The sequence below is a fragment of the Strix uralensis genome, chromosome 5 (assembly GCF_047716275.1).
Source record: "Strix uralensis isolate ZFMK-TIS-50842 chromosome 5, bStrUra1, whole genome shotgun sequence".
Classification (NCBI taxonomy): Eukaryota; Metazoa; Chordata; class Aves; order Strigiformes; family Strigidae; genus Strix; species Strix uralensis.
In genome coordinates this window covers 76,113,737-76,131,734 of record NC_133976.1, presented here as the reverse complement: position 1 = coordinate 76,131,734, position 17,998 = coordinate 76,113,737, and the positions used below count along the sequence as shown (strand labels likewise).

The 17,998-nt window shown below is 40.6% G+C and overlaps 1 protein-coding gene across 1 annotated transcript in view; it reads left to right on the top strand.

Annotated features, from left to right (window-relative positions):
* The window catches only part of PTN (pleiotrophin), an 82,747-nt gene extending 71,014 nt beyond the window's left edge, over positions 1 to 11,733 (top strand). Inside the window, exon 5 of the mRNA XM_074871779.1 lies at positions 4,790 to 11,733. Within this exon, the coding sequence (XP_074727880.1) occupies positions 4,790 to 4,842 (53 nt within the window). The 3' untranslated portion in view covers positions 4,843 to 11,733. The remainder of the gene's footprint in view (positions 1 to 4,789) is intronic.
* The last annotated feature ends 6,265 nt before the right edge of the window (positions 11,734 to 17,998 follow it).

The window sequence follows — 17,998 nt, the reverse complement described above, 5'->3', positions numbered from 1 at the left end:
GCCGTTCCAAATTACATAAAGTTCTACTTACCAAATTGATTTGTTTACTCAGTAAGATCCTCACTGGAACTTTTGTTACCGGGCATCACTGGGTCCAGTGCTAATCTATGACCACACATCTTTCAATCCTGCGAATAATTCCTAGTCATACAACTATTCATAGAGCTATTCAGGTGATGAATGATTAAATAATCCAGTGTGTGCACATTGACACAGTTCGCTCTTGCAGGGGTATTTGTACAATACAATGTGGGTGTTTTTTATCTTGCTGAAAGTGCTCTGGGTTCCAGGGGGGAGCAGGATGGCTGTGCAGTGCTTGGTAGCTGTGCCCTGCAGGGACTGCTAGGTATTCTGAATTTGCTCTTTGTGTGTGCCCTGGTCCAGGATCCTGGCCTCCATACAAGCAAGAGCACCGCCAGGCAGCCTCTCACTGAGGGATAAGAGGGAAGGAGGAAAGTAAAACAGGCACAAAAATTGAGGACTGTTTTGTCGTCCTCATTAATACTCTGGATCATGCATAGCTCACTCTTCCAGTACTCCAAGGATGCACAGGGATGGTAAAGATAAGTATTTCCTTGACATGAAGAAAGCCAGAGAGAAGTAGCTCCTGCTACTGCTTTCCTCAGTGTGGCTGTGTGCCGAGCCATGGTGGAGGTGGAAGGACAGTTTGTCTGGGGCACTAACACTCGATGCACTCGGAGCAGTAGGGAAACAGCTACTCTCATCCATTCCCTCCACTGCACAGCCTGCTCGCCTCAAGTGTTGAGAGACAATGAGAGATAGCGCCCACTCCCACCTCAGTGCTGACCCTGGTATTGGTGTCTGTAGGAGAAGTACCTTTGATAAGGCATTTAATATGTTTAAATTAATGTGTTTACCTGTAAATATCAAACATATTTACATACCTTTCATAAAGTTTTATATTGAGATGTTCCAGTTTGTGGCCTGTGAGCCAGATGTGGTCTGTAGTATAATCCTGTCACAGTTAGGCACTTAGCCCATCTGAGTCCCTGAAATGGCCGGTCTGCTCTTCTGAAATCCAGGGTTATCATCCTGCTTTTTGTTTTGCTCCTTCCTCTCCGGATCTTGAACTCTACTATAGGTAGCTCATAAAGATACCTCCAACTGGTGTCTGGCTCAACACTGAAAAGACTGGACCACCTAGCTTTAAAGCAAGTGCTGCAGTGAGTAGGTTCAGATTAAAATTCTGTGTGAACTGGTGTGAACCTGAATTTCAACTGGTCAAGTGGTTTCATCATAGTGGTTCTCAGTATTATTGGTAGCACTTGTCTGCAGCAAAACACCTTTCCTGTAGCCAATGCACAGCTGATGCACAAATTCACAGCTCTGTCTTTGCAAATATTGCATTAATCAGGTACGTGAGGTGAAGGAGGTTGCTGCTGACCCAAAGTGCTTGCAGATGGCAGCGTTCTGCTCAGGGTAGTCCCTGTTCACTGGTCAGCTTTTCTTACTTCCTTCTGGCTCCACAGTGAGCATTGCCAAGATCAAGCTGCTTTGCAGTGCCAGTGACATGTGGAGAGCAGCACAGAGGCTTCCCCATCATCAAGACTGTTTCAGTGGACACTGCTTGATGAGTTACATTAATTTCTGATGGGACGCTTAGACCACATTAAAAGGCCTGGTAGGAAATGGCTGAGCAAAGGTCTGTGCTAAACTGAATTGAATTTTGATAATCTTCATATATGGAATAGGAATCTGAATGGTATTATTGGAGACCGTGTATCCACGGAATCTTTCCCTCACTTAACTGGTAGATGGCTACAGCTGGTGCTGGGTAATAGAACTGCTGAGCTTTCAGGTAACTGGCATTGTACTCTCAACTGGTCAGGGCTTTCGAGCATGGTGTCAGTGCTGGCACTGCTGGCATGGGGTGACCCTTTCAGTCAAGCCTGGTTACTCTGGGAAGGGGAGCATTGGCAAACCAAGTGATCAGGGTGACATGGGTCCCAGTCTGTCTGTGTAAACTGACCTGATAGCATGTCATAAAAGTTGAAATAGTAGTGTGGGGTGAACAGAGGTGAGGACAATAGAAGCCTGAATGACACAGAGACAAAGACTAGGTCAGAGCAATGAGAAAGCATGAACAAAGTACATCTTAAAGCAACTTTATACTTTGTTAGCATGGACATACCGTAGTCTGTAGCCTGACCATAGTCAAAACAGGTGGAGGGTAGCTGTGAACAGACTTGTGCATGAGAGTATGAACAGCAACATTTTTATGGGTGAGTACCTGGTTATTGGTGACTGTGGTAGGATTTTAAACAAAGCATAAGGACTGGGAAATATTTGAGCAGTCGTCTTTTTTCTTTTTTTATAATGCCACACTCTGGGTGTACCTGTCATTTCATGGAGCAAATGTGCTTTGCATAAATACCGCTTACCTGTTGTCTGAAAGATTAAGCTGTGGTGGTGTACCTTTAATCAGAGAGGAATTACGTCCACGTGAGGGTTTTACTGTGCTGAGGCATGAAGCAGAATCACTTGTCTTTGTATGTAGATGGGTTTGGCAGTTTGGGTGATATGCAGATTATCACAATGTAGACAACAGGGAGGAATTGAGCCGCTGCTAACAGGAGCAGGTAGAGACCCACAGGGAACAAGTGCAAATGAATAAACAGTGGGTTGTCCAGTACCTCAAGTCAAGTGAGGATGGGGACCTGATGTGATCACATGACTCCAGGCCAAAACCTTCTCCTGATGGTGACTTCATCTCTACCATGAACTGCACACACTCTGCAGTAGAGTCCTGTTAGTGGTCTGCCCACATTCATATGTCTCCTTTGTTTTTAGTAAATTTAGTTGAAGTCTGCAGAATGCCTTTCTGCTTGTGCTGGGTCTAAATAGATTTTACAGATTCAAGTGCTGGTCTGATTGATAAAATGCTACTGTTTCTTTCAGAGAAACTGGTGTTGGCGGTGAAGAGAGTGTGAGAGAGAGCGCAATCAATACAGAATCTAGGAGGGTCAGTGATACAGAGGGAAAAGTAGAGGAAGTGGAGGATGTGGGTAAAAGAGGATAGGAGGGGAGACAGAAAATTTGTAGGGGGAAAAAGTCTTTAGATATTAACTTAATGAAAAAGGACTTTTTTGGAATGACAGGTTGTAAAATAGTGCCAGATTCTGTGAATGGCTCCAGACTGCAGGCATGCCTACACGCACGCACGCACACAGACACACATACAAAGGCATGGGGAAAAAAAAAATAGTTCATTTTCACACAAAAAAAAGATTACTTCTTTTTTAAAATTATTATCCCTTTAAATGGTAAGCAAAGTTTCTAAGGGAAAGAGATTTTAGAGCAGATTATGTGCCTAAACATGAAATAGGTCTTTTATTTTGCTTTGACTAAATTGGAAACAATTTTTGTCTTGTTGAAAAAGATGAAGAGAAAAACGTTGTTTTGAAATGCTAACAAACAGGAAAAACAACCATCAGAGAAATGTGATAGCCTAAGTCTGCCTTCTGCTGAAGGTACCCTGGCCCTATCAATACCTGAAAGATGTCAGTGTAATTTCCTTGGCTTTAATGCAAGTAAGCTGGTTTTCCCAGAGCTGATGATTGCTTGACTGTCTATGTTATGCAAACTGGTCAGAGAGAAAAGAATCATATTCATAAAGAAGAGTACTACTTTAAAGGCCAAGTCTTCTCATTCACAGTGATATTTATTATTTAACCTGAGAAATTTTTTTGTTGGTTTGCTTCTTGGTTTTCTTTTTTTTTGGGGGGGGGAGACTGTTTTTTGAGAAGGAAGAAACAAAGGCAGGGTTCAAAGGCAGAAAGTGAAATCTGGGTTAAGGCAAACATGCGTCTACTTGCTTGCTGTTTTGATTTCAGGAAAGATGCTTCACAGAAACTCAGTTTCTGTCTCTCTGTAGTACCTGTTGTGCTGTGTTTTGTGGTGGTATCCATGAGGATTTATTCACATTCCCAGTAAGAGCCATTTTATTTCCCCCATTACAAGGTGACATGTGATACAAGAGTACCTAATCCGCTTAATTCATATTCATTTTTTTATGCCCCTCTGCGAATTTCCTCTACCTGTAGAAATAGCACAGTGGAAGCTGTTGCAGATGATAGTATAGTATATAAAATTTCAGTTGTACCTTCACATTACTCCCTTATTTACCCCAAATCAGTCAGAGCAGCAGATGCTTGCTAGTCCCCTCCCTGTCCTGTTGGTAGCAGCTGGCTGGACAGACCGTGCTCTCATGACTCCAGGCCAAGCTTCAGTTGCCTCTCAAGTGTACATAGGTGCTTGTCCCGGACAAAGGGGAAAGGGTTGGCAGTGGAGAAGCTGAAGAAACAAGTGAGCTTTCTCACCACGCTCTGGAGTTGCTCTCATATTCAGAGAAAGCCAAAGACTAACAATGAAACAGAAAGGAAGCAAGAGAGGGGTATGTGTGTGGGTAGTGTGTGCAAAGCTTTCTTCCAGCTCTCCACTGAGCCATGACCTGGTTTCTCCAGGAGCTGCCTGCTGTTTTCTTATTTTCGAAGCAAGTTCCTGAGACAATGTTTTGCATGCCAAACAGGGTCAGCTGTACAGATAGGGAAGGGTTCTGAATGGGACACGCACCCCCCTTTCTCTTATCACCTTGACCACTCCTTTTCTTTCTTCTTTTCTGTTTTCCCCTTCCTTGTTCAGAATGAGGAAACAAAATTAGTTCTTACGTGCATAGAGAAAACAAGGGGAACTTTCAGGGGTACTGGATGAAATTAAATTTATTGCAGTGACCGCTAGATGCTAATCATGGTTGTTGTTATCTTGACAGAATCCAAGAAGAAGAAAAAGGAAGGCAAGAAACAAGAGAAGATGCTGGATTAATGGAGCCAACTTGGGCGATGTGAGAAAGGGACATCAGCAAACACGATCAGTTAACAGTTTCATTTATACCTAGGCATTTTATCCTAAAATTATTTATAGCTTAATGGTACCATAGAAGGAAACAAACAAAGACAGAAAAAAAAAAATCCTTTTTTTATTACTTTAGTCTTTTTAATGTATAACCCTAACACCAATTTTTAGAGGCCTGTCATAAAGGACTCCAAACTCATTTAGAAAATCATGTCTATTGTATATTGAACAATGTAGAGCTTTTAAAAATATTTTTTTCTCAAGTCTTGCCATAGGTCTCAATCTGTTAATTACTCCGTGCAAGCAGAACCTGAACCTGTGTGGAGCTCCGCTGAAGCCAGTGGTGCCCTCAGTGAACATAGGATTCTGGCTGGATGCAATTATAATCAATATTGGGACCTTATATCTGAAAAAACCCAGACTTGTTTCTTAAGTTCTTATTAGATTTGGATAACTATGAAATTATTTGTTTAAGGAAAGGATGGGGGCATTTTGTTGAGTATTTATGGGCATAGAATTTTTTTGGGTGTGTGGTGACTGTTCATTCCAAAATGCTACTATCTCCAGGTAAAAAAACAGTAGCATTCCTATCCTTGGCCATATTTTGCATGTTGTCAGTAAAAATTTTGAAATCTTTCAACAATTGTATATAGAAGAGTCCTAATTTTTCACGATTTTTTAGCAATGATTTTTCCAAGTGAAATGATAGCAAAACTTTCCATTTTTTAGCATATCAGTGCTGGTGGATGGTAGTGTTCTCTGTTTTACCTATAAAAGCTGAAAAATGCTTTCTTTTATTTGTTTATTTTGCCAGAAGGGAGAATATAGTTCAAATTGTTGTGATTCTGCCTGACCCAACTCCCTATGTATCAGTGGGAATCTTCCTGTTGATTTTAATTATAGCTGGTTGAAAAATAGTATGTCTGGTGGGAAGTAACAGAAGAAATCTGTTTGGAAACTGCCTGACATAGTTCATATTTTTGACTAAAAAAGGGACAATTTGTGCGACGTAAATCCAATAGGGATGAAACTAATTTTTGTTTCTCTGTTAGTAAAGCAGAAGGGAAATATAAAACCCCAGTACCTTTTGCTTTCCTCCATTTTATATAAGCAAAAAGACCTTGGAAAAGCTCAGTCAAAAGTAAAAATAGTTCTGTGATTTTTTTTTTTTTAAATGGTCTACAGGGAAAAAAAAGAAAAATTGTAACCAGCTGGTTTTCATTTTGTTCAATTTTACCTATTTTAAATGGTAAGTCCTGAGAAAAGTCACAAAGTAGAAAAAAGATCCGACAAAGGGCTGGTCCTCAGGTAAAGGTTGTTTAATGAACTAAACAACCAGCAGACCGGACTTTTTAGAGGAGATTTCAGTGCCCAAATTAATTTCAAAATCATTGCTTTTAAATTCTAAATCTTAAAATTCAACAGCAAGAAATAAGCTTGCCATTTGTGTAGGCTGCAGGCTTGCTTGCTGGTCAAGAGGAATAGTCTCCCTTGTACTGCTGTGGGTATCCACTGACTTCAGCGAAGCTGCAGCAGGGTGTGTTCATCTGAGTAAATCACATTGCTCTCTTGGGATTAGCTTGTAGACAAGCAGAGAGTCTTTTTCCAGACTAACATCACTCCCCTTTTCTATGCAAAAAATTTATAACAATTGCAGAGCTTGCCCTCTTCTCACATGGAGGGTATGACTGATCTGAATTTACAGTGAGGCAAGTCCTTCTGTAGACGTTCCCAAACCCTTTTGAAGCCAGCTAGCCAAGGCTGCACATAGCTCAAGGTAAACTAGCCACATAATTATTTCCCAGACTCCTTGGGTGTGTTTTGCAGTCTGTGTTGATGTCCTTGTTATTCTGACTATGCTGTTAGACATACCTGAGCCAGTGGTATAGTTAAAAATGTCCCCAACATGTGGTGGATGTGCAATGATCAAATCCAAAATCATAAAGGCTCATATTTGGGTGGTTCTGGGTGCTATTTGGTTTCTTCATGGTCTAATCAGGTCTACCTGTGCTTGTGCCTCAGACTTAAACTAATGGATTGGTAGGTCTGATTGAAAGCAAAGGGAGAAAGAAGTTTTTTCACTCACCAAAGGTTTATCTGTCTAAATGCTGCATCAGTTCACTTAAAGTGGTTCAGCTTTGAGTGCAAACACTGTTGCACCATTGTCTTACACTGGTTAATCTAGTCCATGTTTCATAGGGAGCTGGCAGGAGTTGGGAATGATGCTGAGACCAACAGTTTGACTATCCTTTAGCAAACCTTAGATGTGACTTCTGATTTCACCTCTGTGAGTAAGAAGAAAATAAATTCCCCTGTGTTTCCTCTGACACCTTATGGCCCTCATGATTAACTGCCCACCTAGCTTGTTAAAGGAACATTCCTAATACTTTTTGAAGGAGGCCAGTCAAGTTCCTATGGCAGTGTAGGGCCTCCATGGAGAGAGTTTACAAAAAACAAAGGAAAAAACAAAACGCCACCATGTTAAGACCAGAAGAAAGCGCAGCAGTCCTTGTAGTAAAGGACGTGAAATAGGAGTTCCTCTGTACTACACAGACTCATATGTTTGGATCTATATTGGCATTTTATTGTTGAAAGTAATTGGACTTGTATCTGTCATAGTTTATAAACAATGAAGAAAATTTCCAAGAAGCTAGCAGAAAACATTCTGTGGAAACTCTGGCTGTGAAGGAGATGATAAAAGTAATTCATGGCAGAACACAGAGGAAGATTGAATAGGTCAGTCAGGTCAGCTCTGAAAGTAGGTACCTGGTACCTAATAGGAGCAGTTGCTTCACTAGTGACATTATCAAGAAAGCAAGAGGCAAGTATCCGATCAAAACCTCTTCCCGCTTTATCTTGCTCAGTTTCCACTGAGTCATTCTGAAATTTCTTCTTAATTGCTCTCTAATCTTCTACCCTCCCTCCCTTGGGAGGGCAAGCTTGTCTGACAGTGCCGTGGGGGCGGCTACTTCAGATGAAATACATGTTTTGCCCTCTTGGTGCTATCCTGTTACAGTGGAAAATGACTTAGTGTAGATATGTTGCTTAGCTAGTTTAACTGACTGAAACTTGTTTCATGAATGTCCCTCTCAAGAAGTGGCTTCCATCTTCATTTGCTACAGCTATAATATGGTGTAATATGATAGAAATCCTCCAGATGACAGCCTTTTTCTGAGCACTCAAATCTCATAGAAAAGGGTGGGGTGAGTTGCTGAACATCAGCTAAGATCTGAATCTGCATCCAGACTCTGGATTCTAGCAAGTTTAAACTTAGGGGAATTTGGGTATAGCTCACTTCCCTTTCTTCTAAGTAGACTGAGCCATGCTTCTAAGCAATTAGGTTTCTCTATATCTTGATTCAAAACAATATTTGAGGATCGGGGCATTTTCTGACTTTGACATGTTTGCTGACAGAAGTGCCCATATTGAAAGAGAATCATTGCTTGTCAGCCTGGCATATTTAGCAGATTACTAAGCACAGCAGAGCTATAGGGCAAGGCTCCAGGAAGGGAAAACATTTATTGTACATGCAGGTAGATACTAAGTTGTAACTTACTACTTCTTATCTTCTAGTTGCATAATGACATTCTGTACTGTACTGTTTTTCAAAGGAGAAAAATTAGAAGAAATGAAAGAATAATGATTATAAAACATATCAACAGACAGTGTTGGAGACTTTGTCAAGAGGAGACAGATACGAAGTCAGGAGCATTTTATACAAACTTCTTTTGCATCCTCCTGGAGTAGGAAAGGTAGGATTACTGGCTGGCACATTTGGTTTTATCCTGTGCTTGATTTATGCCTTAATAAAAACTAATCAAATGAAGAATGTTACAGAGAAGTAAAGTCCCACTCCAACCTCAAAAGAACATGTCCAACAGGAGGCAATATCAAAAGGAGACGATAGTATGTCTGTCTTTTCTGGTTTAGGAGTGCAAGTTATGGTGATGTTGATAGGAGAAAACATATTTCTTTAACTTTAGTGTACATCCTTCAACACTTGACATGTGGCAATGTACAATTCAAGTAAAACAAGGGACCATTAGGATGAAATAAGGGGAAGTGAATACTTATGGAGACTGTTTATGGAAACATAAATATAAAACTATAAACCTCCTATAAAACTCCTGCTAGCAGGGAGCATCTGAACATAAACATTTGTTTAGTGGAATCCCTTAACATATGATGAGTTTTATCTGAGTTTCCTTAGTCTAATGTCAATGATGAGGGTGGGACAAAAGCCAGCCTGACTTCCCTTCAGTCTAGGAGCTGCACCTACATTAACAATGTAAACCTGCCAAAAATAGTGGTGAGGTACACCATTTTGACATGACACAGTAGTCTTTCACATCTCCCAAATTCATACAGAAAGGGGAAGCAGCATGTCAATGGGGGTAGGTATCTCATATTCAATATTTTTAAATTCTCTAGGACAGCATCTTCTGTGAACTTCTGACTGTGTTCTCTCCTTTCTTGGGACACATTATACCTGTTGTCTGCCTTGCCCCACTCATCCCTAATTTTGATAGTATTTGTAGGTTTTCTGTCAATTTTCCTAAGGCACTCTAGCTCTCAGCCAAACTTCTGTCTGATATTGTTGATGCTTCCTCACGCTTAAGGATGTATGCTCCATTTCTTGCTGGATTGTTGCAAAACAGCCCCAGCAAGCCCCTACATTGGGTACCTCTCATTCTGTCCTTTTAAGATTAAAAGCAACTTGTTAATCAGAAGATTACAATGAACAAGAAGATGTGAGAACAAGCAAAGAGATTCTCTAGATTCATTGGGAGGGTGGCTTGCTGGTAAAACCTTTGCAATAGCTCAGTCTGGGTGAGGCTTTCTAGGAGATAGAAATGCATCACATTTGATGGAAAATTAGAGATGATGAAAGAGTGTTTGCCCTCAAACAGAAAAATAGCTTAGCTAGGTAAGCAGTGGCAAGAAGCTGCATCCTTTCCCCCTGTGTCCTCTTTGACCATCAAATTAAAGGGAAGAGACGTGGTGCATACAGCTTCAGGACTAGTGGAAGACTTGCCTGAGCAAACTAGAGCATGGAGAGAACCTCTTTCACCCCATGGGTGTTTGCATTTGAAGAAGGCCTAGTTAGTCTTGTTCATAGCAGCAGAACACTTTGTGCACTTTTGGACCAAAACTAAATGATCCTGAACTCTACTCATTATCCTAATGTTCCTTTTCTGCTACTCTTCAAAAATGACAGTCTGCCTTGTAGCCTGATCACTCTGACCTGAGCGGAAATGAAATATTTCAAGGAAAACATGAGAATTCAGCTATATTCAACTATTGTCGTTATCTCATTTTGCCCTTTCTTCAGTTTGCCAGTTAAATGTGGGGTGTCTTGGTGTCCCAGATGACTGAAAACTCAGTAGGTATCTCCTAGCCTTTAAATAGCTTGGCTTTGAGTGAGTTGCCTATGAAAAAACTATACCTACAGTTCTTATTCCTTTCTTTAAAGAAAACACTGTAACAAACAAAACCCACAACAAAACTGAACATGTGTCCAATGTATGAATTTACTGATGAGATAAAACAGAGTCTCCCAAGTATTCTGATTTCAGAAGGTCACTCAACGTTAAAGACTGCACAAAAGCTTTAGCCTTGAATTCTGTGATGTAAAGCTAGGAAAATGGATAGCCTCTGCAGGGCTGTCTTACCCATAGCCAATTTAATTCAATTAATTACACTGTTTAGATTCCCTCACTCTAATCTACCTGGCAAGAAGACATTATTTAACTTTTCTCATTAGGTCATTCATTACACTTCCCATATAATAATTATGTAGGTCATCTAGATTTTTACAGCTGAAGGAAAAGGCTCTGATAATCGAGTGTGTTGTGGTTGCTGAGGGGACCTGAAGCAGAGGCAGGCCAGTACTACTGCAGCTTGGAGCTAGAAACCACCTAATGAGGATGTCAGCATCAGACACAGCAGCTCTCTAAATATACATGCGTACATACTGCATATATATATATATCCATATACAGGGAAGCAAAACTCTACAAAAAAGTGCATTGCTAACTCAAAATCTGATTCACAACTAGTGCTACCATGTTTTCAAGCTGAAGTAGAAGTGAAAGCTTTTTGTCCTGTGTTGTTATTTACTTGAGGATACAAAAGTGGTATATAGGATGAAGGGCTAGGTTTCTTCACACTCAACAGCAAAACAGTTTAAGGATAGCTGTGTCCAAGGAAAATGCAAAACACATGCCAATGACATGGCCAGTAGGACTTAGTATCAGAGTGATGTTCTCTCCTGTTGCACCAAGTACATGGAAGGGCTTTGCTCAAAGCTTCAAAGTGGACAAACTACTTCAGTTGGGTGTGAACATAGAAACCGAGGCAGAAAAAGGCTTTTTCTCTGCCAATAAAAAGTGAGGAAAATGGGAAAAAAAGATGGAAAAAACAAAGTAAAACAGAAGTTATCTTAATGCTTGTAGTTTGGGTGTTAAACAGAAAGAAGGAATGAAAGTCAAAATAAGAAATTGAAGCCTGAATATCGTGTTCATTGGATTTCTAATTCTGTATATATCTATTAAACCAGTGCTACATGATATCTTCTCATGGGTTACTCTTTTTCCTGTTCTTTTTCCTTTTTTTTTTTCAGTTTGTATATTGATTTTGTAAGCTAGCAGTGTGTTACTCTTTCGATTTTTTTAAACTTGTATGAAAGCCATATATCCATATTGTAGAATGAAAGCATTAATCCTGTAACATCCCTTAATGTTTCCATTAGCTCTGTGGGATTGTGGGAGACACTAGCGAATGTATATGTTTACCAATTGTATCAACATAATTTACTTGCTCTTAGTGGCGATAAAGAATTAAATAAACTAATACACAGAAGTGTGGTGTTTTCATTTGGTTGTGGAAACTGTAGGGGACTTCCAAAGTTTCTTAAATTAATGCCAAGTATTCTTAGTGGTCTTTCTTTATCGTGCTAATTTCCCATCACCTGTAGGTGTTGCTTGTCACAGAAACACTTTTCTTTGTAAATTCAGAAAAAGTTTTTGTCTGTAGAAAGAATTCTACCAGAAAATGATTCTAGCAGATAACAGCTCTTTGATTTGTGCATACTGAAGTCTGCCTGCCCCAATTCCTGACACTTATCAGTGCTGTAAAGCAGCTTGTTTCAGTATACAGTTATTTCAACCTGTATAATATTGACACAATGATGGCTTACAGATGAGGAGTTTGATTTTTTTTTTAAATTACTCTATCAACTAAGCAGTGGGAAAACCTTATTCTCAGCTGTGTCATGCTCAGCTGTTTTACTTTAACAGTGACTTTAATGGGTGTGTGGTCAGTGAGAGAGGATTAAGCCTCAAGAGTAGAGCAAAGAAGTTATATTACATTAATGGTCTAAATAGAATTATGCAGAAATTCAGGTAATGCTCGTTATATGTTCATGTCTTGTCCTTTCTTTTTGTTCATTCATTATCCTTTTTTCCTAAATCTACTTTCTTTTCCAAATACTTTTCCTGGTTTTGTTTCTGTGTCCAACTATTAGTTAAAATGTTAGAATAATTAAGTACTCCATACAAGCCATTCCATCACTCACTGCCAAAAGAAGATGTTTCACACTGTTTACCAGACTAGGAGATTTATACAGTCTTCTGAAATTGTTTGGAAGAAAGTGAAGTATTATAAGTTAAGAAAACTGACAGTGCATTCTTCAAACCACTAATGGACTCAGCAACCTAAATCCTATCCTTGAAAAGGAGACCAAGTATTCACTATTGTTTAATTACAAAAGAAAACATTTCGTTATTCTTTAAAATGCTACTTAGCAGTGAGTTACATTTTTAGGTTACTGAGTAATGAGAGAGTTTTAAGATGCTCTTGTTATTCCATGGGACATATCTGATCTTGTCAGTAAGCCTGAGCTGCTTGCGTATTTTCTCAAGTCATGCTTAGTTTCCCAAAACTCCATCACTTAGGGCACACAGGTCTCTGATTTCTTCTGTTCTTCCCACCTCTGTCCCCAAATGCTAACTAAGCTAGAAACAGGTCTGGCAAAGAGCTTTTAGATCAGCTCTTTTCTAGTGGGTTAACTTCATGGATTAGGGTCTTAGAAGACCATCGCTGTCTTTGTGTATCTTCTTTTTGTTATATATGGAGTACCTGAATGGAGACGACTTCATGCAGAAGAGACCCAAGTTCTGCTACCAATCTGTGCTCCAAACTTCTGGGAGTGGTGGTTCATTAAGTGGGTCTATGGATGCAGAGACGACCGCCAGTGGTGAGTGGGATGAGATGTCTATGCAAAAGTAGCCGTTAGCAGTGTGAAGGCCACTTTGAAAACTGTAAGACCCCAGAGCTCAACCTATGCACTACTACAGCTGAAATTAAAAACCTGTTTGTACTTCATCATCCCTCTGGCCTTGCACAGGGTAGAATTGTAGTTGGAGACTCAATGCATGATAGTCACCCATTCACACACAGAGACACACTCGCTTCATCCCTTGTTGTAGATGACAGAGCAACTCTTGATTTTCACTGAGAACAGAGAATTGGCACAATCAACTGTTCATGTTCAAGAAAAAGCATTCCTACAAAGTAATAATACAATTCTTTGTCCACTGTCATCTTTTACAGTGATGTGGGAAGTCACCTACACAGACATCGTCTCTTGGTTTATCTTACTTAGCCTGTACTAATTGTATCTAGAGAAACACAAATAGAAGGAAAAAAACAGTAATCTTACAGTAAAACACAAGTCTGTTATAAAATCTTCACCATTTTCTGAGAGCATTTCTTAAGAAAGACCATTACACTTGACTTGTGGTCAAATGAGATTTGACATTAAACAAATACACATGCAGACATACACACAAACGTGTGTACACACGCATGCATGCACACACATGCACAGAGTGTCTTTTACAGGAAAATATCTCCATCCCTTCCAGGTACCCTGAGTTGTAGAAGTCTCCATTGCTACACAATCACATTGAAACTATTGTTTCCATTGGCAAAGATTATTTTTTATTTGTATTTATTCAGTCTCTGCTTTCTTAGCTACACTGTAGTCCTCTTAATTTGCTGTTTCCCCCCATTTTTATCCCAGGAGCAAAATATGAGAGCTTGGATCTGAAAAGGTCAGTAACTACTTCTTGTCTTGTTCAGCAGATAAAACCTTTCAAGACTAGAACACAATGAAGAGTGCTTAAAAAAAAAAAAGATAAATGTTTTCAGTTAATTGATATCTATTTAGCAGCTGGTAAGTGTTTTTTACTGGAGGTTCTGGAGGCAGAGTAAAAGAAAAATGTACTATTTTGGGGATGGAGGAAAGGAAAAGAGCTTTCCATAACAATTATAATTAATGTGCATACTATTACATTTTGCAATACAGGCTGTTATTTTATTCTGTTTTGTGTTTTACCATGATATACAGCTTCAAAAACCTACCGTTCATAATAAAAGATTTCTGCACTCAAATAATTTTTTTTTTCTCTCTGAAAAACTTCAGCTTTTTTATTACATTAATTATTGTATTTCTATTATTCATTACATAGCACTATAGATGCTCATTGGACCTAGATTCTCAACCTCGGTCAGGTGTAGTTGGTGTCGCTCCAGGGTGCGCAGTGGGCCTCAGCCTGATGAAGTGGCTTCCTGGGATGTGCTTGATGCAAAGGGAATCTCCAGCTGCAAGAATGGAATAACTTCCATTTTCTCCTCAAAGTATTTATGGTGGAGGTAGTGGCCAAAGAGATATAACACAGAGCAATATTACCCCTATTAGCCTTTCTCCCTCTCTTTCTCTCTCTTTCTTCCTTGCTTGCTTACTTTCTTCCTTTCTTCCACTCTCTGCTTGGGCTAACGCCACATACTGCTGACCCAGAACTCAGGGAGTAAGTGACTACCTGGGAAGGGATTTGTCTGTGATATCTGTTGTACATAGTCTCCAAACTTCTGTGAGGCTGGGAGTTTTGAGATGTAATGTTGAGGAGGAGAGGTGATTTTGGAAGGTGAGAACAGAATGATGTAAAGATCAACACAACAAAAAGCTAGGCATCAGAGAATGACACAAAAAAGGGCCTAGACTGAGGTGCTGAAGAGTCCTATCCCAAAAATAGGATTACCTGGGCAGTTGATGGAACTATCTGCAAGGAAAGCCAGAGGTTTCTCCCCTTGTTTTCTGACAAGATATACTGAAAAATATGTTGAATTTGGGGCCTGATTTTGGATGTAGTCTGAATGTGAAATGGCCCATTTTCAGCCTTGATAAATGTCTTGAGACTCATGTCATAATGTATAAAGATCCTAAAATATATAATATCCCAGTCCTGTTACAGTTTACACAAGTGCTGTGCTTTATGTGCTGCAGATAGTCCTACTGATTCAACAGGACACTTCCCAGTGCAAAAATCCAAGGAGAGGCAGAACTAGGTCTCCATTTATCCTTAGCTGGGAGTCAAGTACAACATTTGTTCTCTTTGCTGTTGTCCTCCTTTGGTGACAGGGGTCCATCAAGCCACCTGCACAACTGAGTGTTGCAAAGACAAAACATACACTCCCTGTGATAAAGACTGTTTTGTAAGTAGTTGAATTTGAACTGGGCCTGTGTATCATCACTGCTACTTGTCTTATCAGGAAAGCTCCCTAAATAAGCCACTTCTCTATCTACCAGCATGGGAAGAAAAAGACCATAAATTTTCTTTCAGAGCAGCATGTACCCAAAAGACTAAGTGCTCTGCAACCTTAATGTAAGGGTCACAATAAAGTGGGGTACAATAAACGCAAAATGACAAGCTCTTAGAGGAAGAAAAAACAATGGAAAAGGTAGCCACTTTACTACTTTGCAGCATTTATGCTACAGATCCCTGGAGTAAATGGATTTTTTCAAGGGAGATGAAAAACACTCTAATCTTAAACCCAGAAATATACTTTATTTGCTGTTGTTATTAGTAGCAATGACAACAACAATTTAACAGCCATTATTATGCTTTGTATTGTAGTTTAGTAATACCCTCTCAGTTAACATTTGATTCAAAACTTTTATGCAGTTTGTCCATGCTAAGTACCCACCGTCCCTGTGTGCGAGGTGGAAGGTTAATCTCAGAGGTTGTCCTTAGGCTCCCTCTGTAGTCAATGGAGCATGACAAGTCTATTCAGAAGGTGATTCAGAGTCGAGGGCTAATTTAGCAAATCTGAAAGATGTCATGAAGGGCCTCTCTCCTTGCTAGTTGTGGAGGGAGCTTAGGGAAATTAAGTGTATTAGGCTGACCTGAGTTTCTTCTGGTAGTTTGCCCTCCCATTAAGATGGCAAGCTGCAACACTGAAGGCCAGCACTTCAAAGGTATTTAGGAATTTTAAAAGTAAGGGGTCTTAACAGCTTTGATGATAGGGGCCAGAAAAAGTAAAAGGCAAGTGGGCTAAGGCTGTGGTTTGTGGCAGCAAGTGATTGTATCTGAAGTCCCAGTGCAAATCTTTCTTGTCAGAGAGGAGGAAGGACTGCCCACATAGCACGGCCCTGAAAGGGACCAGAGCGCGGGAGAGAGGTGAGAGAGCTCGCTGCCTCCTCTTTGGCCCCAACATCAGTATTGAGGCAGAAGGGAGAGAAAGTCCCACTTTTTGTTCTCTTGTTTGCCTCAGCTGAGGGAGGGAGGAAGGCTGGGCAAGGGGCTGTGCCCCCCGCTGGGCTCCAGGTCCTTTGTGCCACACAGCAGGTGTGAGGGGAAGCTCCTCTTCCCGGATGAATGCGCATGTGGATGCAGATGCCACCGCTTCTTTCATGGCCGCTCTGGGAACCAGAGCGAAGCCGCATTTCTCAACAGCAGGCCAGTAACTCCTGGAAACAAGTGAGCGCAGGAAGGGGCCATGGAGCAAGAATGGGGATGGTTTGGGAATAGCTCTGCAGGACCACTCCTTATCTAGCATTGCCCATTGACAGATTTAGGGCTTCATCCCACAAGGCTTTCAGCATCTCCTGAGAGACCTAAAACTGGTATCTTAACTACTTTTCTCTGTGAAAAACTAATTTGGCCAAAAAATCTCTCTAAATTCTTCAGCTGAAAAGGGCTACATAAACTTTAAAAAAATTATCATAGTACCCACAGGCCCATCTTATTCACATCCCAGTTCCTCGCTTGTTCTCTGGCACAGGCGAGCTCTCGCCAGCCCGACGTTCTTCCCCCTGCATCCATATCAGCGGCTGCAATGACAAGAGCTCTAAGCCAAATGCCTGGCATGTGGGAGCCTCAGCCAGGACAAAAACCACATATTTAGATCTGTGCTTTCAGTGCCAGGTGGGAGGTGTGAACGTCAAAGAAAGGAGGCCTGAAGCTGTGGCTGGCAGGCTGTGCTGTTCATCCAGAGGGCCAGCCACTGTCAGGGAGCTTTGGAAAAACAAAATTAAACCATGAGTTAGAGCTGATGGGTTGAAGCATTGAATTTGCCACGTGCTTCCCAACACGTTTCAAGTTGGTGCTGTTTCTGTCTCAAAGCCAAATCATGTCATCTCTGAAAAGAAAGGCTGAACTTCCTTTTAAATATAAGTTTTTGGATATGGCTTTAGCAATGTAGGCAAATAAAAAAAACAATCTTCCATTCTTTTCTGTAGCAGATACAGTAGGCTGGGCTGTGAAAATTACTGCCTTCAGGGACTGATCCTCCAGCCATTGGAGCTAAAGCATGTGCTGAATTAAAGGACCTATCCCCCAGGTGTGTTGAAGCACTGAGGACTATGTTCAGAGTGCCTTAACTCTCCCTGTGTTCCTGAGAACAGTATTCCTTACTGGCTGGGCTCTTCTGGAGATATAGAGAAAAACTAACAGGAATACAGGGTTTGGAACCTTAAGAAGGAATTAGTCCAGATGAGCGGGACCCTTAATACAAAGTCCTGAGCAGCCTGCACCTTCAGAGTGAGGAGAAGCTCAGATAAACCTCTGGATTTATGGTTTCCTAGATCTAACCCTTCTGCTGATGATGTGAGGATTTTAGTCACTGTATTAATTTTTTTCCTGAATCACTGGCTGAAACCTTTGAGGATCTAAGCCAAAGCCTGAAAATCAGAACAGACTTGTGCTTTTCCATGGATCAGATGCACCTGAAGATACAAAACATTCTCTTCCGTAAGTTAAAGACACTTCTCTAGTGTTTTGCT